The 26,165-nt window shown below is 49.1% G+C and overlaps 1 protein-coding gene across 1 annotated transcript in view; it reads left to right on the plus strand.

Moving 5' to 3' along the window:
• AGAP1 (ArfGAP with GTPase domain, ankyrin repeat and PH domain 1) overlaps positions 1-26,165 on the plus strand; it is a gene marked incomplete at its 5' end in the record, with an annotated part of 374,015 nt that overhangs the window by 152,864 nt on the left and 194,986 nt on the right. The window contains 1 exon segment of the mRNA XM_010862065.1: positions 17,214-17,318. Within this exon segment, the coding sequence (XP_010860367.1) occupies positions 17,214-17,318 (105 nt within the window).

The following is a 26,165-nucleotide window of genomic DNA, read 5'->3' on the forward strand; positions in this document are numbered from 1 at the left end:
CCAGGAATAGAACCCTGGTGTCCTGCCTTGCAGGTGGATTCTTTACCAACTGAGCCACAAGGGAAGCCCTTCCAAGAAATTAAACAGTACTAGTTACGGTTTCTAATCATCACCATCATCATTGGGATGGTAGATGGTCGTGGAAGGAAATATTTGTGCTGCTCATAAAAAGATTGCCCATGGAGTGTTTCTGGAGACTGAGATTCAGCAGTACCAGGGACTGACTGGCCATGGATTCCCATTCTGTGCTGGTTCTCACCCACAGTGGAGGCTGCCTGGAACGCCACGTACAGAGCTGGAGGCTCGCCCTCTATAGCTGCTGTAGAGGGTGGCACGGTGGGAGCCCACCCACCACGTGGGTGCTGCCCCTAGTTCAAGTCTTGGCTTAAAATCGAAACATGGCTATTTGCACAAGCTTTCTTTTCTTAACTAGGAACCAAGTGAGTAATCCCTCCCTCCTTTGATTTCTCCAATAGAAACTCGTGTCCATGTTCAAATTGCCTTCCTCTGCCTGTGCCCCCATCTTAATTACTGAGTTAGAGGAAAGCAGAGGGGCAGGCCATGATGGGTGTTTCTCTTTATACCTCCCTGTATCCAAAGTAGCAGTTTACACTTACCGTCTGTACAATAAGGCTGTGTGTACTGAGTTGCTGTCTGACGGGATCCTTTATGAGCCTGCCATTTCTAGTCAGTCCATATAGTCAAAGCTATGGTTTTTCCAGTGTTCACATACAGATGTGAGAGTTGGACCATAATGAAGGCTGAGCGCTGAAGAATCGATGCTTTCGAACTGTGGTGCTGGAAAAGACTCTTGAGAGTCCCTTGGACAACACGGAGATCAACCAGTCAATCCTAAAGGAAATCAACCTGAATATTTGTAGGAATAGCTGAAGCTCCAGTACTTTGGCCACCTGATGCAAAGAGCTGACTCATTGGAAAAGACCCTGATGCTGGTAAAGATGGAAGGCAGAAGGAGAAGGGAATGACAGAAGATGAGATAGTTGGATGGCATCACTGACTCAATGGACATGAGTTTGAGCAAGCTCCGGGAGTTGGTGATGGATGGGGAGGCCTGGCGTGCTGCAGTCCATGGGGTCGCAAAGAGTCAGACACAACTGAGCGACTGAACAGCAACAACATTTCTGATCAACTTTGCAATGCAGTGCAGGCACACGGTTACCATGATGGGATCGGAGCCCTGCAAACAGGTGAATGCAGGTCTGGGGTTTACTCACTGGTCATAGACCTTATTCAATTATTTAATCTCCATGAAACGTTTCACCGTCCATGGCGATGGTGATATCATACAGTTATGTGTTCACGTGTTTAACAAGCGTTTCTTGAACGTTTGTTGTATGCCAGGTTACAGGAAACAGCAACGAGCAGAGAAAATGGTCCCTCCCCTGGTGAAGCTGGAGCCCGACAGGATCAGGTGTGGTCTGGGCCGGCAGCACCATCAGATAGAACGTGAGCTACGTAATCACACCCTGCTTTTGGTATTCACATTAGGAAGAGTTAAAAAAAAAAAAAAGTGAAGTTAAACGTAAGAATACGTTTTGTTTGACCCAGATAACCTGTACAGAGTCATCCTCTTTTACTGCTGAGCTCTCCGAACCTGGCACGTGGTGCACATCTACAGCTCATCTCAGAACTGACCGCAGGCGGGGTCCTGGCTCGTCACTCGGGGCTCATGGTGGCCCTACTGGGCAGAGCAGGTCCAGAGCTGGGGGTACTTAAGCTGAGGAGGGAGGAGGCAGCGTGAGGAGGGGTGTCTTCTGGGCCTGGGAGGCAGCTGAGGCTCTGCAGAGGTGAGGGCGCCTTGCTTGGCGACAGCCCTCACCAGTTTGGCACTGCTGCTGGAGGAAGCCTGATGTAGATGTGATGAGGAGCTCTGGCCTGAATAGGGTAGGAATAGGGTCTCCCAGGGACCCCGGAGAGAGCTGTCCACAGCTCTGGGTGAGGTCTTCTAGGGCAAGGCTTGGAGAGAAACCAGCTCTGGGCAGGGGCAGCGTCCGAGTCACGTGGGCAAGCAAGTAGACTGGTAGGACGGAAGCAAGAACAGAGTGTGCCCCAGGGAGAAGACACTGAGAAGTGTTTGTTTGGAGAGAAAAGACACATCTCCCTGCAGAAGACTAGCACGTGCTTGTTCAGCCACTAAGTCGTGTCCGACTCTCTGAGATCCCATGGGCTACAGCATGCCAGGTTCCTCTGTCCTTCACTGTCTCCTGGAGTTTACTCAGATTCATGTCCATTGAGTCGGTGATGTCATCCAACCATCTCATCCTCTTTCACCCCCTTCTCTTCTTGGCCTCATCTTTCCCAGCATGAAGGTCTTTTCCAGTGATTCAGCTCTTCGCATCAGGTGGCCAAAGTACTGGAGCTTCAGCTTCAGTATCAGTCCTTCCAGTGAATATTCAGGGTTGATTTCCTTTAGGATTGACTGGTTCAATCTCCTTGCAGTCCAGGGGGCTCTCAAGAGTCTTGTCCAGCACCCCAATTGGAAAGCATCAGTTCTTCAGCACTTATCCTTCTTTCTGGTCCAACTCTCACATCCGTACATGACTACTGGAAAAACCATAGCTTTGGCTATACATAGTTAATGTAAATATGAAATCTACTCATAGCTCACCTGATGTCTCACACTCGATTTCCACGCCCCCACACACCCCAATCCCATGCACGCCAACAAACAGTTGCCCTGGGGGGTATAGTATCAGTGCTGGTGACTGGGTTTAGGGATCATTTGCTTGAATAAAGAGGCAGCCGCAGGTTTTTTTATTTCTTGTACAGAATTCCCCTTGCCACGACTGTCACTGTAGTATTTTTGGCAGTGCCCACCGGCAGTCTGTCGCAAGGAGGGGTCCCTCCACCCCTGGCCTCATGTCACCGGTCTGGACACTGGGGTGTCCTGGCTTCCAAGTCGGGAGACTGAATTCAGTGATTTTCTTTAGTGAAAAGAATAAAAAAACAAAACCTCACCTACTCAGAGCTAGCGGAGTCCATCTCCAGCCTGTGGTTTTGTTCGTGGTTCTCGCCTCCAGGGGTGGTCTGGGTGGGAGGACAGGACCAGCCCAGGATGGAGGGTGGTGATGGAGCGGTCCTGCTCAGTCATGCACCCTCGGGGCCCCAGACAGCGGTCAGTGTCAAGAGGGGCGGCCACAGAGGCGTCCCCTGGCTGAAGCTCTCATCACAGCTGCCGAAACCCCGGTGCCAGACGGAGGCAGGGTGAGAGGGAAGGAAAACAAGCCGATTAAGAGAGAACGTTAACTGGAAAAATCAAGAAGGGTCTGTGCATCCTGGCGGGAATAGGTTTTTTCTTCCTTCCTTTTCTTTCGATGTGAGAGCTGTTTTTGGTTCTTGTTTTAAATTATTCCAATATATAATAGACTCTTTGTTGTTGTTTTTTTCCTGCCCCTGTTAAAAGAATTCATTTGGTTCTTGCTGGGACTTCATGTTAGCCATAATTCACCTGAAGTACACATCTTTTCAGCATTCCTCAGGTCAACGTGGTTTATAAAAAAGGGGGTTAAAAAAAACCAACAAACTTTTTTCCCTTCTCTATCATTGTTCTCCATCTTGTTATTCAGTTAACATGGAATTAAATTGGATTCTGTGTCCATCATTATTAAAATGTGAAGTGTGTCGGTCACAAGGCATCCATTCCGGGGCAGTTGGCTGAATAATTCTTTTCTTTATTATCCCAAATTACTGCTGAGCTCTGGAGAGGGGAGCAGTTTAGCCAATTATTGCCATTTGAGCTGGATTTGTGGGTGATTAGCTCCTGGTCGAATCCAGTCCCGGCCGGCGCTTTGAAGCCGCGCCGTGTGATTTTCTCAGCGGTGAGGTAGGAATCGGCGCGGCTAATGACAGGAAGGTCGTGCGGGTGAGCTGACCCGCGCGTGGTGCAGGCTTGGGTTTCGCAAATAGGGCATCCACAATAACAAGTGTGTCACTAACCCCGCCGTGCATAATCGGGGCTTTATAGGATTGCCGGAGATGCTGACAGCTCAATTAAAGTGGAGCCCTTTGTACCCTACAACCTGGTGGAATGACAGAAATATTACTAACCAGAAAGGGGAGGGCATCACGGGGCTGGGGGGAGCTGGTTAGAGATCCCCAATCCTCGCCTGGTCCCTTGGCCCCCTCCCCCACCTCCCTCCGCAGGCTGGAGTGGAGCCTCCCCCATTTGTGGTTTAATAGAGCCTCTGGATGGGGGGCTTGGAGGCAGATATCACTATTCCAAAAATGAGCTCAGTTAAGATGGGCTTCCTGCTGTTTCTATGGAAACACTCGAAACTGGGTGTAAAGTTAAAATGGAGGAGTCGGGGCAAAGCTCGCAGCTCCTGGTCAAGTCAGTCCGTCTCCTTTTACCAACACTGACATCCAAGCCTCACGTATATGAGTTTTCTAGAATCTTTTTGCATTTGAGGTGGATCTGGGGAAGCCAGTTAATTGAAGTTATTTTCTTGCATACAATGAATGGTGGTTACTGATTTTCTTCTTTTACTTAAGAGTAGTTTCTACACCCAGAGCCATAGGCTGTTTTGATCCACAGTGTATATAGTCTTATCATTTTTGTCACACTTGCTTTTTCCTTGTTAAACCTTTCATATGAGGGTCACTCATCCTGATTGGATTGGATGGCGTTTTAATTGAGTGGTGGGGTTTTACACCCTCCCCGCCTTTTTATTTTTGGTTTCGGGTCTTTTGATGGATTGCTTTGATATATGGAGACATTTTGGGTGTTTGGAGCTGTTTTATAAGTAGGAACATCTGTAAATTGGGGTGATTATGTAGGGCTAGCCTGTGCAAACTCAAAGAGATCTGTTTCCCCAGCATTCCCAGTCTGTTGGCGTATGCCGGATCTGACGTGCCTCATAGACCCCCAGGGAACACAGCCTGTTGGGAGTAAAAAGTGAGCCTCCAGTGAGCTGGGATTTGAGAGCTGAAGATGCCGTCTGTTGTGGAGACCTGCAGGGCATGCATGGTGAATCCAGGCTGTACCACCTGCTGTGCTGGGTGCTGGTGGCCTAGACCATTTCTCTTTGCTACAGCAGCTCACAACCTGTCTGCCCACCACTGCTCTATTCTTTCAAGGCTGCTGTACCAAAGCACTGTTGCAGACCAGACTTGGGTCCTCTTGCCCACAGTAAAGCTAATATATGGACACAGGGTTGTGGTGAAGGAAAGTAGGGTTTCCTGCAGGCGCCAAGCAAGGAGTCCAGGTAGCTAGTGCTCAGAAGACCCAAATTCACTGATGGCCTTCAGGGACAGGCTTTTAAAGTCAGGATTGCGGAGGGGGCTTGTGAGGTGTGCGATCGGCCCGTGGACAGTCTTCTGATTGGTTGGTAATGAGGTAATCGGGACTCAGCATCATTAGCCTTCTGGCTGCAACCGGTCTGTGGTCTCCATGCTTGTGGGCAGCGTCCAGTTAACTTCTCCCACCTGGTGGGGGTTTCAGTATCCGCCAAACCGCTGAGAGGACATAGTGCAGAATGCTGTTACCTGTGACCCCTGTGAAGGAGCTGACGCTCCTTGACTTTGTCTAATGGCCAAAGTATTTGTTATTTTGTCTGGCTTGATTGTTTTCTTTCTACATTGTTTTTCCCTTCTCTGATTAAATGTTTTTAAAACTTTTATTAAGGTTTTTCTACGGACAGTGGGCAGGCAGACCACATGTGGCGGGGGGGTGGGGCGTGCATGGGGCATCGTCCCGGGGAGGCCCCAAGGGGTCCTGCTTGGTTCCAGTCCCATGGACTAGGGGGCTTAAAAAGAGTCATTCATTTTCTCACAGTCCTGAAGCCTGGAGAGCCAAGGTCAAGGTGGTGCCTTCCTCCGAGGCCTCTCTCCCTGGTTTGTGGCTGGCCCTCTTCTCCCGTGTCTTCATACCAGTTTCAGTCTGTGTATGTCCGTGCCCCAGTCTCCTCCCGTAAGGGCACCAGTCACACGGGGTTGGGGCCCATCCTAAAGGCCTCATTAACCTCAGGCTCTTTAAAGGCCCTGCCACCCAGCGCAGTCACGTTTGAGGTACTGGGCTTAGGACTTCAACGTCAAAATCAGGGAGGCTGTAATTCAGCCCAGAGCAACCACTGTCTAAGGGACCAGGTGACGCTTGTTTGAGTAGAGGTTATGGAAGCCCAGAGCCCAGTTTCCATGAGTGTAATGGGGTCTTCCCCAGGAAGGGCAAGGAGGAAGGGGAGGGTGCAAAATGGGAGCTAAGGGGGAAAAAGCAGGATGTGCCAATTTTAAATTAAGTCAGTGGCTGCTGATGGCTTCTGTGTGGTTCCAGGGCCAGAGAGTGAGTGTTTTAGGCTTTGCAAGTCACATCGTCTTTCCTGTAACTCCTGAGCCGTCCCGTGCCGTGTAAAGCAGCCATATGTAAGGACGGACATGACCACATTCTGATGAAACTTTATTTACAGAAAAGAGGCAGAAGGTAGATTTGGCTCACAGGACAGACTTTGCCAGCCCTAGTCCTACTGGATTCCCAGCATGAACAGTCTCTGTAGGGTCCACTGGCCTTGAGATTCCTGTTGAAACAGGAATGAGCCTGAAGCTCAGGTTTTTACATCCAACTCTCCTGACAGGGAGTTCGCAGCGTCAGCTTGGTCCAGTGTATAAGTGATGGGTGGATGCAAGCAGAGGAGGGTGCAGACACCACCCCTGAAACAGACACTTCCCTGCGTGGATTTCCACCCCTTTGGGTCCAGGCATGTTTCTCTAACGTGTGTATTTGTTACCTGCGAGCGACAGCTTGGCATAAGGAGAGAGCAGGAGCAGAATGGATGGAGAGTGAGGTTCTGTTCTGGAAAAGCAGGCTTTTGGGGAGACAAGCAGAGAATGACACCAGATTGGGGGGAGGGGGCTTCTGCAGGAGCCCCTGACCAGGAAGAAGAATGTCCCTGTCCCTCATACGATAGTTTGATCCCTCTGCTTCCCCAGTTTCTAATGATGAAACGTATCTCTCAACCAAATGCGTTTTTCTGGTTTATTTTTAAGTCAGCCAAGCACAAGTAGTTGCTCAGTCGCTCAGTCATGTCCAGCTGTTTGCAGCCCCAGGGACTGCAGCACGCCAGGCTTCCCTGTCCTTCACCATCTCCCTGAGCTCGCTCAAACCCATGTCCACTGAGTTGCTGATGCCATCCAACCATCTCATCCTCTGTCGTCCCCTTCGCCTCCTGCCTTCAATCTTCCCCAGCATCACAGTGAGTCAGCTCTGCACATCAGGTGGCCAAAGTATTGGAGCTTCAGCTTCAACGTCAGTTCTTCCAGTGGTTTCCTTTAAGATTGATTGGTTTGATCTCCTGCTGTCTAAGGCACAAATAGATAAGTTTAATACATTTTACGGGAAAAATCTGGATGAGAGTAAAAGTACTGAATGCAGATGTGAGACTTAAGTGATTGGCGATCATACTCTTTGCCTCTTGTAAAGATGCCAGCTTTCCTCTGTGATATTTAGAAGTTCACAGAAACCTTGAACTGCTATCAGGAGAATCTACTCAAAAGTGCTAAGAACGGGAATTGTCATGACACTGAGGCACCCTTAACAGGTGTCCCTTACAGAACCAAAGAAGGACGCAAACGGCACTTCTTTTTTTAGAAGCAGCAATATGAAGCATTTTTGAACTTGTATGGATGGATTCAAACCCTGGAAAAACTACCGTCTTTTTAAACTTGATAATTAGGGAGCTGTCGCACCCCCTCCAGTTCAGTGGGGTAATTCAATTTATATGACTGCTGAATCACACGCGACTCTCCTTTGCTTTCAGTCAAATGCATGTGTGGCCTCCAGTGGCTGTTAAAGCAGATGAGAAATGCTGCCTCTGAGCGAAGATCAGCACTTCGTGGATGTGTCTGTTGATGGTCTGATCTTTCCATGGCTCAGCCTGCGGCGGGCTGGTCCTCCCTTGCCTCGTAGGACTCTGGCCGTTAAATGTTCTCCTGGTGTCGTGATGCTCTCTGGGCTGGCGGGTGCCAAGGCCACCGGTCCCTGCGACTGAAAACAAAGACTGATTTGCCTGCTTAAGACCCCCAGCCTCGAACGCAGTCAGTAAATCTTTGTTGGTAAATAATTGCTATCGAGCAGAGTTTTAATATAAATTTATGAGTGGTGTTTTATCACAGCTTGGGGCTGCAACGGGCACTGAGTGATGGATTTCAGATGCCACTTACATTCATTACATTAACTTTGTAAGTTATTTAAAGCTTGTACACTTAACATTGCTTTTGGCTTTCAATGACCTCTTGGGACCAGGCAGAGACTACACACGGCTAATAAAGAGATTGCAGCCAAAAAGATAATTCTACTCTTTGCTCCACCATAGAAAACGGTCCTTGAGCCAAGAAAGCAAGAAATGCCTGCCTGGAGTCTGAGATTTTGGTTGTAGATCATTAAAAATATCAGCCTTTCTGGGGCATCAAAGAACAAAATGGTAACAATTAGATTAGCATTTGCCATTTCCAAGTAAGAGAAGAGGAATATTTGAAATGGGATGAAGCCCGTACATTTCTTGCTGTGCAAACAGGCCAAAGATGTTAAAGCTTTGCAGTTGGTCTGGAGGGTGAAATGATTGACAGGGAGGTGGCACTGCGTCTGGTTTTGAGTACAGACTACTGCTCCTGGCTCTTGTGCTACAGTGGTTATCTCCTGCCAGGGATTAACTCACATCAGAGTGGTTTAAAGCAGTAGCCATTTTCTTATTGCTCATGACTCTGTGGGTCAGGAATCTGGAGCAGGGATGTTGGAGACAGCTCATCTCTGCCCACAGAATGCCTTCTAGGGCTGGGATTTCCATGCTGATTCCCTCACTCATATCTGGTGCCTCAGCAGACGTGGCTTCTATGGCAGGGGCTTGATGCCCACTGGTCAGTGGCGATTGTCCCACAGACGAGACCCACATTCTCCCCTTTGTGGTTTCGGGGTCTCTGCCTCCTCACTGTCTCCCTAGCAATATGGTCCAATTTCTTTTAAGGATGCTAGGGCTCCCAACGGAGAAGGCAATGGCACCCCACTCCAGTACTCTTGCCTGAAAAATCCCATGGGCGGAGGAGCCTGGTAGGCTGCAGTCCATGGGGTCGCTAAGAGACACGACTTCACTTTCACTTTCACTTTTCACTTTCATGCATTGGAGAAGGAAATGGCACCCCACTCCAGTGTTCTTGCCTGGAGAATCCCAGGGACGGGGGAGCCTGGTGGGCTGCCGTCTATGGGGTCGCACAGAGTGGGACACGACTGAAGTGACTTAGCGGTAGTAGCAGCAGGGCTCCCAAGGGCATAAAAACAGGAGCTGGCTAGGCCTCCTTCAGGCTTTGGCCAGGATAATAGCATCGCTTCTGGCACATTCTGTTGGTTAACTTGAGTCTGGGGTCCTGGGACGACACAATGAGCTGGGTTTTTGAGGGTCGTCTTTGGAGACTGACTCCTTCCGTCTTCCCTCGCACCTGGAAAATACCCTCACCCTGATCCACAGAGTCTCATTCCATATGGCATCAGGCTTCCATCCAAGATTGTCATCCATGTCAGGTGTGCATGTGGATGAGGCTCCTGGGATAGAATCCTTCCGCTCTGAAGACCAGGTACTCAAGAGATAAGTTATGTTACACACATGCAAACTCAGACAGTGCCGACGCAGGGACAGGAGAACCACAGCTGATCCCTTATTCACAGAAGTAGGAGAGGGACGGGACACCTGTAGCTGTTCCTGGTCCCCAGCAGTTTAGCACCCAGTCTGCCCTGCTCTGGGCAAGGGGATGTTATGCTCCCAGCGGCCTCCTCCTTGGTCCTGGTCTCTCTGTCTGAGTCGACCTTCCTCCTCCATAATAAGTAGCCTGTGTTCATAGCTACGTAGCTTCCTCAGCCTGCTTCCTGCCATAGGTTGGAAGGTTGGGTTGAAAGCCCAGAAGCTCTTTTCATTTTGAACTTTCTCTGTGGTTTTTAGTCCAAAGTGCTGTAATTCCTTAAAAAAAAAAAAAAAAAAACAACTCATGGGTGCCTTTTTTATCAAATTACAAATTCCATCCATTAGACAAAGGCCAGTCTACACATCCCTGTCTCTAATCCACAGATCTTCTCTAACATGAAGGGCCTACCTTAAATCTTTCTGAGTTCTCAAGAAGGGGGTCTGCATGGCACACCCTGGTGGTATCTATATTTTGAAATCACATCTCCTGGCATTCAGGGCTTCCCTGGTGGCTTAGATGGTAAGCAATCTGCCTGCAATGCAGGAGACCCCAGTTCAATCCCTGGGTTAGAAGATCCGCTGGAGAAGGGAATGGCAGCCCACTCCAGTATTCTTGCCTGGAGAATTCCATGGACAGAGGAGCCTGGTGGGCTACAGTCCATGGGGTCTCAAGTAGGACACGAATTAGCAATTAACAATTTCACTTTTCACTCCTAGCATTCTCTGGATTCGCTCTTTGATCTGAGGCCAGTTCTTATTCTCAGAGGTTTCTGCTAGAGAAGAAGCTGGGACTGAGAAACCGTTTTTCTCATGGTCTGGTCCAGCAAGGTTTTGAAGTATTTTTTCTAGTCTGCTTGAAAACTGCCTTGAGTTCCTCTTCCTGCTTTCAGACTCAGCTGAGCAGGCAGTGTGTCTGGCATCCTGCTCTTAGCCAGGTCCATCCAGGGGTTCACCGGGCGCCCTGGCTGTGCTGCACCTTCACTGAGCAACTTCACTTCTTCATGTGCATGGGACTCTCCTCCAAAACTTGTGCCTGTGAGTCGCTCAGTCGTGTCCGACTCTTTGTGACCCCATGGACTGTAACCCACCAGGCTCTTCTATGCATGGAATTCTCCAGGCAAGAATACTAGAGTGGGTAGCCATTTCCTCCTCCAGGGGATCTTCTCCAACCCAGGTATCAAACGCAGGTCTCCTTCATTGCAGGCAGATTCCTTACCATCTGAGCCACCAGGGAAGCCCCAAACTTAATGATTTGAAAAAAAACAAAAAACCTGTTATTATTTTTCATAATTCTGTGGCTCAGGACTATGGACAGGGCACAGCGTGGCTTCTTGGTCGGAGCTCCCCAAAGCAGAAGCTGTCAGAATTTCTTTCGATTTAAACCCAATGTAGGGGCATCACTTCAGCTGCTTCTGGGTAAATTGAGTCTCAGCCATTCCCCCAGTCAGTGTGGGATGATTTACACAGGGGCAGGAATAACACAAAGCCTGGCACAAACGGGAGTTATCTTGAGATCAGCTACCAAGCTGGCTGTGTGCCTTGGGTAAGCTACATACCCTCTGTGTGCCTCAGTGGCCTCGTCTGTAAAATGGGGATAATCAGAGTAATTACCAGCAGGTGGTAATAAGCTTTCGGCAGCGGCGGGGGTCGGGGGGGTTGGTAATTCTTAACTTGTAAGGCTGTTAAAGCAGCATCTGGCTCACAATGAGCCCAATATTGTTTTGAAATAAAAATTTTTTAAAACAGACACATAAGCCATACAGGAGTCAAATAAAACCTTAACCGTAATTGACGTCTACACTGGGGTAGATGGTCAGTGAGAAACAGTCTGAAGCAGGAAATTGTTTTTACATGTACAGAAGTGGCATCTGAAAGATAGACCGAGGATACATTTTGACATTCCCCCGTGCGGTTTTGCCCTGGGTCACACAGGATCAAAGGGACTTAGGATCAGCAGGACTGTCTACCTCGCCAAGGGGGGCTGCCCGCCTGCCTGTCTCCGGCAGAGCGCCTTCCGGCCTCTGTCATCTTCTAGCTGGTGGGATCACGGCTTCACGTCCTTCAAAAGTTTAAAATGAACTATTTATAGGGTTTTCCATTTCCTTGGCGCTTAGAGTAGAAAGTGTGTGAGTTCAAGAAGGCAGAAGCACAGGGGGATCCAATCTAGGGGCTCAGCCAGATGCAGTGAAGGGCCTCCTGGCATGTTTGAGCATCGTGGTTCACCAGCAGAAGTTTGTCCTAAAAGGAGGCCATGGGTTCTCGCCCTTTGGCACTTTGTGGGTATCCTGACTGTGTTCAGAGGAGAGACAGCACGTCAGAGCACTGGAACCTTTTGCTTCCAGAGGAGCTGGGAGCTAAGACCAGGCTTGGCTATGTAGCTGTGTGATATTTTACTGGACCTTGGTAGCAACCAGCCTTGGTCCCACGAAGTGAGGGTATGCTGGGACAGACTCCGCTCCAGACTTACAGACCAACCTCCCCCTTCCCCTGCCCCTCTGCACTGTCTCTGCTCAGCCATGGACTCCTGCTCAGGCAGCTCTAGGGATCTTGACCCATGGGTTACTGTCCCCAGGGATGCCCAAGCAGGGTGGCCCCAGGCAGGGATCCTGCACAAAAGCTCATCTTGCAGATTCGGGACTGAATGGTTCAACTTTCAGAGCCTCTTGAGATTCTGCTCTTCTGTGATTCCCACTTGATACAAATTACCCTTTAAAAAATCAGTGTTCAGAAGTAATTTAAGAACAAGAAGCAACAGGAAACACGTCTTGAATCCACTGAAGCTGTTTCCTGAGTCTCCTCATTTGAAGTCCAATTGAACCTCTGATTACACAAGTTCGTCCTGCTTGCTGCCGCCAAAGCCCTCGCTTCCTACTGTAATTCATCAAAGAGCTCGCCTCCCATCATCTTTTTCAGGATGGGCTCTCTTTATTGTTTATGGAGAGACCACCGAGCATGTTGGCTTTTCCTGGTGTCGTGGCCGACCTTTTCTAAAGGCTCACATGTATATGTGCACGAGTGGACTCTGACGTCTAGAGCTGTGGGCATTGATCCAGGACTCCCCTTCCGGGAAGTGAAAGGACGTGGATGGCCGTCGTCTGGGTGATAGGATGGAGGTCCAATGGGGCCCACTGTGAGTCCAGCTCCTTAGTCCAGACTCCGCTGCTGCCTCCTACTGACTCTTGGCACAAGGTCACAAACACAGAGGTGCCTGCCTCTGAGCAGCGCATGTGCTGGGTTTGGCCTGAATTACACACAGATGGTGTATAACCCATTGCCAACATTCTAAAAAATAAGGAGCTGTCCCTAAAGCTCCAGTTTTTCTTTTTCTCTTGACTCACCAGGAGATCTGGAAACGTAGACACAAATTTTGCATTCCCTGCACAGTTCAGGTAGGCCGTTCCTGGAAGGGTGGCCTCATTGGGCCTTGCTGAACCTTCATCAGGAGATCTGACCTTCTCCACTCGCAACAGCCCTGACCACCCCTTCCTGGAATTTTTTAGTAGCCTTGAGATGTGCTTCCATAAATTCCTCATCGCTGTCTCCCCTCTCTCAAGGACACTCAGCGTTTAGGACATTCTCAGGGTGCTCTTAAGATTCAGCAAACAGAAACCCCTTCCTCTGGGTCCACGTGCAGTAGATTTTAGGGGGCACATTTGAATCTGTTCCTGGTGGAAGGGTGCTTGTCTTTTCCTTCACTGTGTGAATATGAAATATCAGTACTGATGGGCCACCGCCCCTCAGGAGAGGAATCGGACCTGAGTGGCTGCCAGGATCCTGATGACCCGCCTCTCTCGGACTGGGGATTTGTGCCGGGAGAGAAGGAGCTGGTGCTTTGGGACTGAAGGCTTTGGGCTGAGCCGTGGCAGGGACACTGGCAGGCTTGACTGCGGTGGTCATTTCCAGGTCTGAACTTGGCAGCCCACAGTGCTAACAGCAGGAGTGGAGAGGGCAGGGTGGCTGGTCCCTCACTTCCCGTCAGCTACCGAGCGCCCTCACCTCCATGGTCAGAGTTCACGTCCAAACCGAGGGAGCCACAATAGCAGCTGCCCCTGTCCTGCTGCTGATGGGGGACGAGTGAGCGAGAGAACGCGGCGATGCTTAGAAACACGTCGGCACATGCTCAGGCCCCTTAAAGAAACGTGCACCTTACCTGGTCCACCTGTGCCCAGACTGGCGCCGGGCGGCCCCGATGTGTGTACGTGTGATGTGTGGAGCCAGTTCAGTCCCCGCCTGGTGTCTGATGGGAGGAATGATAAACCCAGCTGGGGTCAAGGCTGAAGGACAGAAATAAGGCTCCGAGCACGCCAGGGTGGTCTTCAGGCTCGCTGAATTCTGCAGCGTTTGAATAGTGCAGGTAATCAGATAATCCTCCGAGGTGAACCACGGGATTTATTTAAGATTGTAAAGATTTGGATTTTGTATTTATTTTATTTTATTTTTTTTTAGCAAGACATTGTTTTCCTAGCACCTAACAAATTGCCTAATTTAAGTCCCCCGAAAACTATGATGTCCCCTCTTCACTTGGCCTCCTGGTAAATTTTCCTTTTATTCCCTCAAGAAAGGAGTCTTTATTCCCCTCACCGGGCAGTGCAGGGCTTGCTCCTGAAAGTGCCCTGAAGATGGCCTGAGGATTTCTGTGTGTCGCTCTTCACGGAGCCTGTCTTTCATTTGAGGAAGAAAGGAAAAGCTTCCTGAGGAGGACCTTCCTGGTGGTCCAGTGGCTAGGACTCTGCACTCCCAATGCAGGGGGCATAGGTTTGATCCCTGGTCAGGGAACTAGATTCCACGTGCTGCAGCTGAGACCCAGCACAGCCAAATAAATAAGTGAATAAAAATAGTAAAATATCTTAAAAAAAAAAAAAAGGCTTTCTGAAACCCAGGGCAGCCCTTAGCCAATGATGATGCACAGTAACCCCAGCCCCTGGTGTTACTGGAATTCCATCTGAAATGGAGGGTGGGAAAATGTGAGCCTAGGGAAGAACTTGTTTATATTATATATATAATTTTATTTGGCTTTTTAAAAATATATATAATTTTATTTATCTATTTGGCTGTGGTGGGTCTTTGTTGCTACTCACAGGCTTTCTCTGTTTGCAGTGGGCAGGCTCCTCATGGAGGCGGTGGTTTCTCTTTGGTTTCAGATCATGGGTTAGTCTAGGGCACACGGGCTTCAGTAGCTGTGGTGCGTGGTATCTAGAGCGTGGGCTCAGTAACTCTTGGCGCACAGGCTTAGTTGCTTGGTGGCATGTGGGGTCTTACCAGACCAGGGGTCGGACCTGTGTCCCCTGCGTTGGCAGGTGGGTTCTTAACCGCTGCACCACCAGGGAAGTCCCTGTGTCAGATTTTGTTACGCTAAGTTTTAAAATCTTAGAAATCCCACTGGGGAGGGACATTTAATGCTGTCAAGGGGTTGCTTTTTCATCGCCGCTGACCCACCGTCACTAGTCGAGCCCCCACACACACTGGTCCTTACTGTGCCCTGAAACCTGTACCACCCCCGATGGGAGCGAACGTTTTTCTCTGGAGCTGGTTCCCGTTGTTGGTCTCAGTGCCGTGTTTGGTTTATATCTTGGTTTAGATTCCAAGAAATCAAGGTCTGCAGCTTTATGTCACATACTTCTTTAGATAAGAACTTGCAAAGAAATGATCTTCCAAAGGTTTACTTGTTAGTTGTCTCAAACTCTGAAATATTTTCCCTCAGAAACAATAAACATTGTGGCCAGAGTCTCCAGGTGGCTCATAATCCATTATATTTGTAAAATCTGTCCATAAAAACGCAATGTCATAATATTGGGAAACTGACTCAATGGACCTGAGTTTGAGCGAACTCCGGGAGATGGTGAAGGACAGGGAAGCCTGGCGTGCTGCAGTCCATGGGGTCACAAATGCAATAGGCTTTTGCAGTCCGTGCAGAAGAAAAACGCCTTCTTGGTTGTTTCTCATACTTTGGTTCCTGGTTGATAGAATTAGGAGGCGGGTGGGGGCTGGTAAAAATTCTCAAAGGGACTCGGGAGGCCGCACCTTCCTAAGGTGTCAGATTCTGTTTCAAACTGACCGTTTTCTTTCTGCCTCCATCTGGGTGAATTAACTCGCGTTAGTCTTAGGCTTTCCCAGTCACGCTTATGATCACGGACTTCTCCTTGTCTTGGCTGTGCTGGCTCTCATCGAGGCACTCGGGCAGACTTCTCTTACTGTGGGACACAGGCTCCAGAGCGCACAGGCCCAGCAGTTCCAGCGTGCTGGCTTCTCCAGTTGTGGTGCACACGGGCTCAGTTGCTCCAAGACATGTGGAATCTTACTTCCCTGACCAGGGATCAAACCCACATCCCTGGTTTGGAAGGCACATTCTTAACCACTGGACCCCAGGGAAGTCCTGATCACATTAACAAGTGAGCAGCAAGAGAAAGAGCAAGGAGGGAGGTTCTCCTGCTCCCCTTTGTTTCTGTGGACGAGAGTTAGATGAATCCAGATGTGAAAGCTCAAGTTTAAAACTGACTGACTAGGAGGGCGTGGGGCTTCCCTGAAAGAATCTGCCTACAATGCAGGAGACCTGGGTTCGTTTCCTGGGTCATGAAGATCCCCTGGAGAAGGGAACAGCAACCCACTCCCGTACTCTTGCCTGGAGAATCCCATGGGCAGAGGAGCCTGGCGGGCCACAGTCCATGGGGTCACACACAGTCGGACCTGACTGAAGCGGCTTAGAATGCACGCATGCAAGCAGGAGGGCCTGAAGCCCCCACAGGGAAAGAGAAAGTGCAGACTCAAGGTGCTGGGCCTGGCAGAGCTCAGGCTTCCTCCGGTTTTCTTAACTCAAGAAAGCCTAGAAATGAGACAGAAGGTTTGCTGGGAACTGGTAGTAAAAACAAGAGCAAATTCTCATCAGTCATCTAAGGAAGGCTGGATTAAATATACTTGTGTGTCGGTTTCAAGTGTTGAATGGTTTTTAAGAAGCTTTAATATGATTTCATTAAAAATGGATTAAAGTAAATTATACACAGTTCATCTATTAAATGCCATTGCTAAGTTTGCAAATGGAATTTCATTTTTAATAAATTAAGATCTGAAGTGAAAAACTGTAAAATAAAATGTTCTTATTTGTAAATATGGTAAAGGAAGATATGGTTAGTGTCTTATTTTTAGAAAAGGAAATTTACATTCCTTTTTTAATACCTTTAGGATCTCCATGTGCTTACAGCTTAGTTATAGGAAAAGGTATGATCTATCACATCACAGTGGTCTATATCATATTGGTTGAACCAATGGCACGTCTTAGCCCTCGTTAATGTCACAACATTAAGTTCTGCACTCATATGCACAAAAGGGAATTTGTTGATTGTATATATATTTTATAAAAAAGAAAGGGGAAAACCGAACGACCAAGGCAAAAATGTGTCATTTCCATTTTAAGATGGCAAAGAGAAAATGGAAGTTTAACAATTTAAAAGTTAACCTATGTGCCTACTCTTTTTAAAAAATGTACGCAGGACTTTATGATTTACACTAATTTCCTCCTGGCTTCTTTTTCGCTCATAGGGCATGCTGCTGAAGCGCAGTGGCAAATCACTAAACAAGGAGTGGAAGAAGAAGTACGTCACGCTGTGTGACAACGGTGTGCTGACCTACCACCCGAGCCTGCATGTGAGTGTTGCCCCTGGGAGAAGTTAGCAGGTCCTGGGCTGAGGGGGCACGGGGTCCATGCACAGTCAAGCCTTTCTGCTCTGTTGAAGGTTAAAGTAGTATTTTATTTTATTTTAAATTGCTCCCTTCTTTAATTGGTAACATTTATTTTTAAACCAAAATGAATATTTTATAATAATACGAATTTTGCATCTTATCATAATACTAACAGAATGAAAGTTACTTTCTTAATAGAGCATTCATTCCTTTAATAGTATGTAGTCTTCCTCTTTCCCAAATTAAGGATTTTGCCTTAAATTCTATTTTGATAGTATATCTCAGTGTTTTTTAGCTAATTTTTTTTCTTTATAGAATAACCCTTTATTTTCAGTCTATATGGTGTTCTTATAGTTCTTTTTTTGTTTGTTTTTCTATTTTTTTTTTAAAGTAAAGTAGTATTTTAAATGAGAGTAAAAAGACAGGAGCAAGTAGTCAAAGAGAAAGGAGAAAAAAATCTATCTGAAAATCTAGACTGAAAGAAACTATAGCAAGTCTACATACGAACAAGCTGCGTTCCGAGAGCGCGTTCACAAGTCCGGGTTGTTAGTCAGTCCAACGGCGTTAGCTCAGGTCCCAGCTGACAGTCGACCTTACAGTACTGCACTCTGATAAGTGTGTGGGCTTCCCAGGCGGCTCTGGTGGTAAAGGATCTGCCTGCCAGTGCAGGAGGCGCAACAGATGCTTGTTCCATTTGGGTTGGGAAGATCCCATGGAATAGGAAATGGCAACCCACTCCAGTGTTCTCTCCTGGGAAATTCCACAGGCAGAGGAACCTGGCAGGATACAGTCCATGGGGTCACAGAGTCGGACACGACTGAGCACCAGAGGTTTATAACGCTTTTCTCCAAAAAATATATAAAAAGCACAAAATAATAAGAAAAGCGTTTTTAATCACACAGTACAGTACCTTGGAAAGCACAGTAATAGATACAACAGCTGCACTTCTCGGTAGTACCAGCTACGCCAAGCTGCTTTCACGCTGGCTTCTAGACACCCTGGGCTTGAGGCGTCTCGAGTCCCGCTGTCCTCTCTGCAGTCGCGCCCCGTGAAGTGCACAAACGCCCAACCACCTGCAGAGGGTGCACGCGTGTGACAGCGCACACCAGACACGCGAATGAGTAACGCGCCTCGACATGTGAACACACAGTCGCATCTTAGAAAGTCTGCACCTTGACAGTTCTTTTGTAGGGAACTCGCTGTGCATTGAAGCCCAGGGTCAGCTTGAGCACCTGAGAACAACAAAACCAAGAGTTGCGTGCAACTCACGAGTCAGAGTCCGTTTTTACTGTCCGCTAAGAACGCGTGCCGGTTTGTAAGGCAGGTTCGTTTTCTCTGTGTAATAACGTCTCTTATCCTGGTGATTTATATAAGATAGAGGGAAAGACATGTAATTTCATCACCGGGAGAAATGTAGACGTTCTACCCATGGGGAGCTCTTTAGGAAAGCTTTGGTAAAACCTGAAGATGGTTGTCATGGCTCTCCCAGCACAACACATTCCATGAATGTGTCCCTGCGTGACGTTTATCTGCCTTCACAGAGGTATATGTGTGAATATATAGTATTAGCTGGTTGTTTGACTATATCACAGTGTTAAGCACAACATTAAGATTTTAATTTTAAGTACTTCTTGAAAACTGCACTGTGATTAATGAGAAGTTAAAGATAAACATACCGAAGAAAATGTACTTCTCCCAGATAGCCCCTAAGAACGTGGCTGCTCACAGTTTGAGGTGTATCCTCCTAGCCGTGTCCACAGCCTACGCCTTTGCTTCTGCTGGCCTGCAGCCCCCTGGGGTACACGGTGCGTTCCCTGCTCTCCTAGACGACGCCAGATCTCAGGCACCTGCCCATGCCAACAAACACACCTCTATGCCACCATCTTAATAGTTACATAACATCCATCCTGCTCATGTGCCCCAACGGACTGAACCAACATTTGGCGAGCCAACTCCCTTTCTCCATGATTTTTACCGTTGTGAGTCACTCTGATCAGCGTCCTCATTTGACACCTCTGTGCCCACATCCATGTCCTGCAGGCACATTCCCAACCATAGCCTTCCTGAGTTGAAGAGGGTGTACTTCTATGGGCTCTGGGTATGGACTGCCAAATTCTAGGAAAGATTGTATTGGTTCATCTTCTCTGGCTTTCCCCACCAACCCCCTGTACTCTCAGGAACATTTCCCTTGTTTTTTTTTTTAAAAAAAAAAAAACTTTTCAATAGGATAGATAACAAATGGTATCCTCGCTGTGTGACTTGCTATCTGGAGTGAATTGCTTCCAGGGCTTCCCCGGTGGCTCAGCTGGTAAAGAATCCACCTGCAGTGCGGGAGACCTGTTTGATCCCTGGGTTGGGAAGATCCCGTGGAGCAGGGAACGGCGACCCACTCCAATATTCTGGAGAATTCAGTCCATGGGGTCACAAAGAGTCGGACACAACTGAGTGACTTCCACTTTGACGTTCATGGTCCCTTGCAGGTACTTGGAGTGGCTGTGTTCTAGTCTTAAGTTGTGGGGAGCTGCTGACCCCCGGCGGCTGAGTTAGCCCGACATTCTTTGGTTCCAAACAGGAAGAGAAATTACCTTTTTGAAAGCCTTTGCAGTAGGACCAGTAACAGATGGTGTCCTCACCATGCCATTTGCTGGCTGGGGTGAACTGTCCTTTTCCCTCTGGTCTTCCAGCTGTGGCTTCCCCTCTCTGAATTGGGCTCTAAAGTAAGCGTGTATTTAGGCCACGCTACTTGTTCCTCCTATCGGTGGGGAGTCTTTCCACACTTCACCAGTAGGTAGGCTTTCGAGATATACACTTCTTGGACTGAGGAGACTCCTTGTGCTTGATTTATTGGGGTTATTTGGGACATAGAGTCAGGCTGCTTCCCCAGTGGCCTAAACCAGAGACTTAACACTATCCCGTGAGGCCTGCCTGTGACTGCCATGCCCCCGTCTGGGTCTTTGGGGTTCTTTCTCCAGAGCTGCTCCATCAACAGGGAGGTGCCCTTTCCCGGCGTGGTTCTTCCTAAAAACCCCATCCGAGAACAGAACCTAACGATGGACCCGTTTGCTCTGTTCCTTGGAGGGAGACGTGCAGTCACAGTCTCCTTGCCGGCCTCACCGACCTGTAGAAAGTGAGATCTCATGGGTGATGCCCCTCCGCTCACATTCCAGTCTCCTGCTGAGCCCCTCAGAGGGGCGTTGGCTGCTTCTTGCCAAGGGGGAAGGATGGTGGCAACAGGAGATGGTTCTGGAACATTCCTGCTGGAGGGCCTGTGCTCCCTTACTTTTCCTCTCTACCTCTCGATGATACGGTTGCCATCCGTTCTTCAAAAGTTCTCCCGCACAGGCTGCTTCTCGTGATGGTCCTCAGTGCCAGCTTTCCTTTTTTTTTTTTTCCCCTATGTATGCATGGATATTATTGGAATATAGTAAAGGAGCAGAGTGGGGCTTTATAATTGTACGGCAGGAAAGAGCCATCGTCACTTTAAAAGTGCGATTCGGTTAATGCGGGTCGCCTGGGAGCTGCAGTTATTGATGCAGGCAGACAGTTCCCTAAGGAAGTGGCTTAATCTAGTGGCGAATTTGAATTACTAGACCACAGAGAGATGTCATGACTTTCATTGTAATCCTTCGTGGATTCTTGTTTTCCCAACCAAGCTTTGGGTGGACATTTAGAGGGCTGTGAGTTTCAGGTGTATTTCTTGGGAGGTGCAGGAGATGCAGGAAATGTAGGATCGATCCCTGGTTCAGGAAGATCCTCCGGAGGAGGGAATGGCAACCCACTCCAGTATTCTTGCCTGGAGAATTCCAAGGACAGAGGAGCCTGGTGGGCTACAGTCCATGGGGTCACAAAGAGTTGGACATGACTGAGCGACTGGACCCACATAACAGATGCCCAGTGGCTGAGTTAGCCCTGTGTATTCTATGGTCCCAGACAGGAAGATGTATCAGAGGGATGTCCAAGGGCAGAATCCTGACTTCCCTTAATAAGAAATTCGGGAGCATTTAGATATGGTGCTAGTTTAGGCCCCAAAGGTCTACATCGTGGAGGATGGCCCAATTATTTGAGTCTGGAAAATTTCAAAAGGGGATGGAACCGAATGATCTCAGATACCAGTCACACTGTAACACTGGCTTCCAAGGTAAGGTGTATTACGGGAGAAAGACCACTAAGATCCTCGGCCGCTTGTACTGAAGACCTTAAGCGCTCCAGTACTGGGGAACTCTTGTCCAGGTTGGTAGCTTCCGATTTCCATACTGTCTGTCATCCAGCTCTCACTGGTCACAGAGCAGGGGACCTACATCGGTCTCAAATAGCAGATCCTACGACCCGTGACTCTGCTGGGAGTCACGGGAAATAACCTGGCTAAACAGTCTGACATTTTCAGACAGAGTTTTCAGCAGAGGTTGTGGTTGTCCTTGATGGACTATCTGTGCCAGCTACCCTGGACCCTCCTAACTTTTGATGACGAGATGGTTTATATATCAAAAAGGAAGCTGGCATGCTTTTATGAGGGCAGAATTTTAATCAGGTGATTAATACTCCGATAATAGGTTTGGGTTCAAGAGCAGTGAGGCTTAAGATGCATCAAACGTAGGATTCAAACAGGTGTTAGGCGGGCCTACAGCAGCCCCAGCAGCCCCCTCAAAACCAGCGTTTTCCTGTTGCCCTGGGGCTCCCTTCCTGCTGGGACATTTTCTTTCCTGTGCACACATGCGCCGCTCAGGGCTCCATCAGCCTGGACTCTGACTCTACCTCTGGTCACCTCGGACGTGATGCCCTGTTAAACCCACGAATCTGGGCCTTTTGCATACGAGGAAGATGAGAGCAGAGTAAAGGACTGAATCTGGTCATATGGAAAACGGCCAGCGTGCTGGATTGTCACACTGCAGTCAAATTCATCACCTGAAGGGTGTGGCCTGCCCCAGATAGCGTGGCCTGCAAGGCCGGACGCCCCCTGATCCGATCTGAGCTAATCTAGGCCGCTCCTGTGTTAGCCAGTTTAAAGTTACAGTGCCCCACAGCAAGAGATGTCACCTCGGTGAGAAGCCTGGGCACCACAGCTAGAGAGTAGTCTCTGCTTGTCTCAACTAGAGAGAGCCCGATCAGAGCAGCGAAGACCCGGACAGCCAAAAATAAAAATAAATAAATGAAGCCCCAGATGACTGCACTGACCAGTGCTGCTGGACAGGGCCATCCCACACGCCTCTCCTGCCCCTGCCTGGCTGTATTGCATCCCCCTCGGCTCCCCAGGCTGCCACCAATGGCGGTTTGCTCAGACATCTGCTTGAACAAGATGCTCCGGCAGCATTGGGTTCTGACTTTAGCTGACTTTGGGTGCTCTGGAAGCAGGAAGCTGACCATTTCCTAAACTTGCTAAAAAAAGAAAAAATCCACACAGCTCTTGTGTTTTTTAAATGTCTTCATTGGACGCCCTTTAAAAAAAAAACAAAAAAACAATCTCCCAGAAGAGGTCATTTGTATCCTTGAGGGAAACAGATACAGTTTCCTTATTTCACAGGTGTCCATGGAAGTGTTTACATAAAGATCATCCTTTGGACAAGTTTCAGTCCAAGCAGGTGTCTCACACAGGTTTATTGTTGCTTTTGTTCAGCCGTGTCCGACTCTTTTCGACCCCATGGACTGCAGCACGCCAGGCCTCCCTGTCCATCACCAACTCCCGGAGTTTGCTCAAACTCATGTCCATTGTTCTGATGATGCCATCCAACCATCTCATCCTCTGCTGCCCCCTTCTTTTGCCCTCAATCTTTCCCAGCATCAGGGTCTTATCTAATAAGTCAGTTCTTCGCATCAGGTGGCCAAAGTATTGGAGCTGCAGCTTCAGCATCAGTCCTTGCAAGGAATATTCAGGCTTAGTTTCCTTTAGGACGGACTGGTTTGATCTTGCAGTCCAAGGGACTCTCACAAGTTGGTGGGGTAGAAAACAAACCCAGCCTTTGGACCAAGCAAGCAGTGGGTGCCTGACCCCAGCTGTGCACCCGTTTGTGCAATCCTAGCAGAGCAACAAGCTCTTGGAAACCGTGGCTTCAGAAACAGGCCACCAGCTGTGAAACTGGGGATCGTCAGCTTTGCAGCAGGTGGTGGGTTTGGGGTGAGGCCGACCAGCCTACCGAGTGCTTGGGGTGGGTCGGCTGCCAGGGAAGCTCCTGCCGATGGCCTCCCTGGATGGCCAGGCCCCGTCATAACTCGCATGCCTGAGATGAGTTGCTCAGGGCCTCGGGTGGTGGCCCCATAACTTCCGGCTGGTCACCATGGCGTCAGTTTCCTCTTCCTCCTTCACATCCTTTCCTAACCACGTCTTCTTCCCAAGCCCTCAGAGTCTGCCCAGACGTGTCTTTCTGTGTTTCACCCCGAGACACAGCAGATAATTTAAGAGCCTACAACAGATTATTTAAGAGCCCCAAATCCTTGGTCCCTCTGACACACAGCTCGGCCTCATTCTGGAACTTATTCAGCACAGGCATCCCTGAAGCTTCCCTGACCACAGCTAGACGTTGTTGAAGGAAGCCTTTTTACCCCAGGAATGTTTCCTGTTGTTGAAAACCCAAAACAGTCCTCTTAGGGGGAAGAGACCCTCTCGGAGCAGTGGAATAGAATCGCTAGCACGTGGCCAGATCATAGGCATGACCGTCTGGGAATTAGAGGGAAAACACGGACAAAACATGGATCCTACCCAGATGGAGACCGATCCCTACAAGTTGATACCAGTGATACCTCCAGGCCCCAGATTTGCTCTCTCTGCGTTCCCGGGAGTCTCAACCCCACCCTTCGCCCACTGCGACACCCCCTGGCCTGCTCTGCCCTTCCCCGGAGGCTTGGGAGCCATTGGCAGTGGCTGGCTTGGCCTGCCGGGCTCCGCCTCCCTCCTGCAGTGTAGGTAGCAAGGGGGGGATGTCGGCACAGGCGAGAGAGGGAATGGTGGATTTCAGCCTAGGGGCTTCCTAAAAATCCGTGGTTCTTGCACTGCGGGATGATTGCTTCGGGGGCGGGGGCGGGGCATGCTCACGGCCCTGCCTCCGTAACTGAGTACACGCGCCCCTGGCCTGTGGTGGAACTTGTCGTGAAGCATCAGCTCCTGCTCCTTCCCCTTCTGCACGGGGTCAGGCCCCGCTGCTTCTTATGTGCCTTTTAAGGTAGACCCTGAGAAACTGGCCAGATGACGTCTGTTTGGAAAACCCAGAGAGAGTCCGTTGGCTCCAGGGGATGTGTGGTGGTGTTGTCTTAAGATCACTTGAGACTCTTCAGAGTGTGTGGTCCAAGAATGCCACCGAGAACTCTTAGCAAATGGAGGCTCCTGGGGCCAGTCGGAGCCCACCCCGCACCCCACCCCAGATAGGTGCTGCTGGGTGGGGTGAGTCTCATGGTAAGACAGAAAACTGGGTTCAGGAAAAAGAAAACAGTTGATTTGATTCATCTTTCTTTCTCAAGATGCTGTTATTAAGTGGAACCTAGAACGCAGTTTAGATAGCACGTGGGGAGCTAAGGTAACGAAGCTGCTTTGGCTTTGCAGGCACTCCGAGTAGAGTGTCCGACTGCCCTGGTCTTTCCTAAGATGCGGGACGTTCGGTGCCAAAAACACAGGAAGCCCCAGGCAACTGGGACAAGTTGGTCACCGTCCCTGCAGGACTGACCAGCTTCACTGCGCCTTCCTCTCCACGTGCCATTTTTCATGACAACCCTAAATACGTAAATAAGACTGAAACGGTAAAAAGCAAGCTGTTGACGTCTGCTGCGGCCCTGTGGTCTGTATTTTTTTTTGATTCTCGGAAGACCTATGCAACTATAAGACCTTTAAAAAGCCCTAAGTGCTTGACCTTCTTGGAGGAGACACGTCTGAGCGTCCCGAGGTTTCCTGACACTTGGCTGGTTCGTGGTCTGGGTGGGTGAAGGGCTGCCGGTTCTGAGAGCCTTGGATTCGCTCTCTGTGGACTTGAACGTGAGCCCTTAGGCAGCACCTTGATGGAAAAGTGGAGGGGATAATGAGAAAGAACTTGGACCCTCGAGGCCGCACAGTCCAGCACCACCACCCATTCATCTTCCGTGTCGAGGGGGCTGCCGTCCAGGGCGCGGCTGAAATAACTGCTGACAAGGCTGTGCGCCGGGCATTCCTAAGTGGACCCATAAGAGTTCACGCGGGGCCGCAGGTCGAGCCAAGGACTCGACGGTGCCCTGACCGGGAAGGTTCCCCTGGCTTCCTCCTGAGCACGAGTGGCTGGCCGACACAGCTGACCGACTCGTACTCGAGGTGCTCAGCGGTTTGAAATCCTCCTTCCTGGATTTCTTTCTCATTCCATGTGCTGCCCGAGTGAGAAGCTGCTGGGCTGCGGTCACCTGCCCCTGCCCTTCGAACCAGACGCTTCTTCTCACAGGACCTTCCTTCCTAATCAAGTGGCTTAGACGTTCCATTTTCACTCAGCTTTTGCTTCTGTATGCCATTGACATTTCTTTGTTTTTTCTCCCCACGGACGCAGACTCTGAATTATCATCAGAATGCTGATTTCAACAAGTTTCTAGTTTCAAAATCATGGGGGGGGTGGGGAATCTACTTTTTTTTGTTTTTTAACAAATGCCAAAATAACAAAAAGATGTGAGATGCTTTCCAGAGCAGGCATTCTTCTCAAAAGAAATATTTCAAGGTAAAAAGGAGGATAATCTTTTGTTGTAAGAGAAGCAACTCTTGCCCGTAACCACTGCTGGTAACTGTCATTTAAAATAACAGAATCCTTGGAATTCTCTGGCAGTCCAGTGGTTAGGACCTTGCACTTCCACTGCCGAGGACCCGGGTTCAATCCC

Source organism: Bison bison, unplaced genomic scaffold (assembly GCF_000754665.1).
Source record: "Bison bison bison isolate TAMUID 2011002044 unplaced genomic scaffold, Bison_UMD1.0 scf7180017864475, whole genome shotgun sequence".
Lineage (NCBI taxonomy): Eukaryota > Metazoa > Chordata > Mammalia > Artiodactyla > Bovidae > Bison > Bison bison.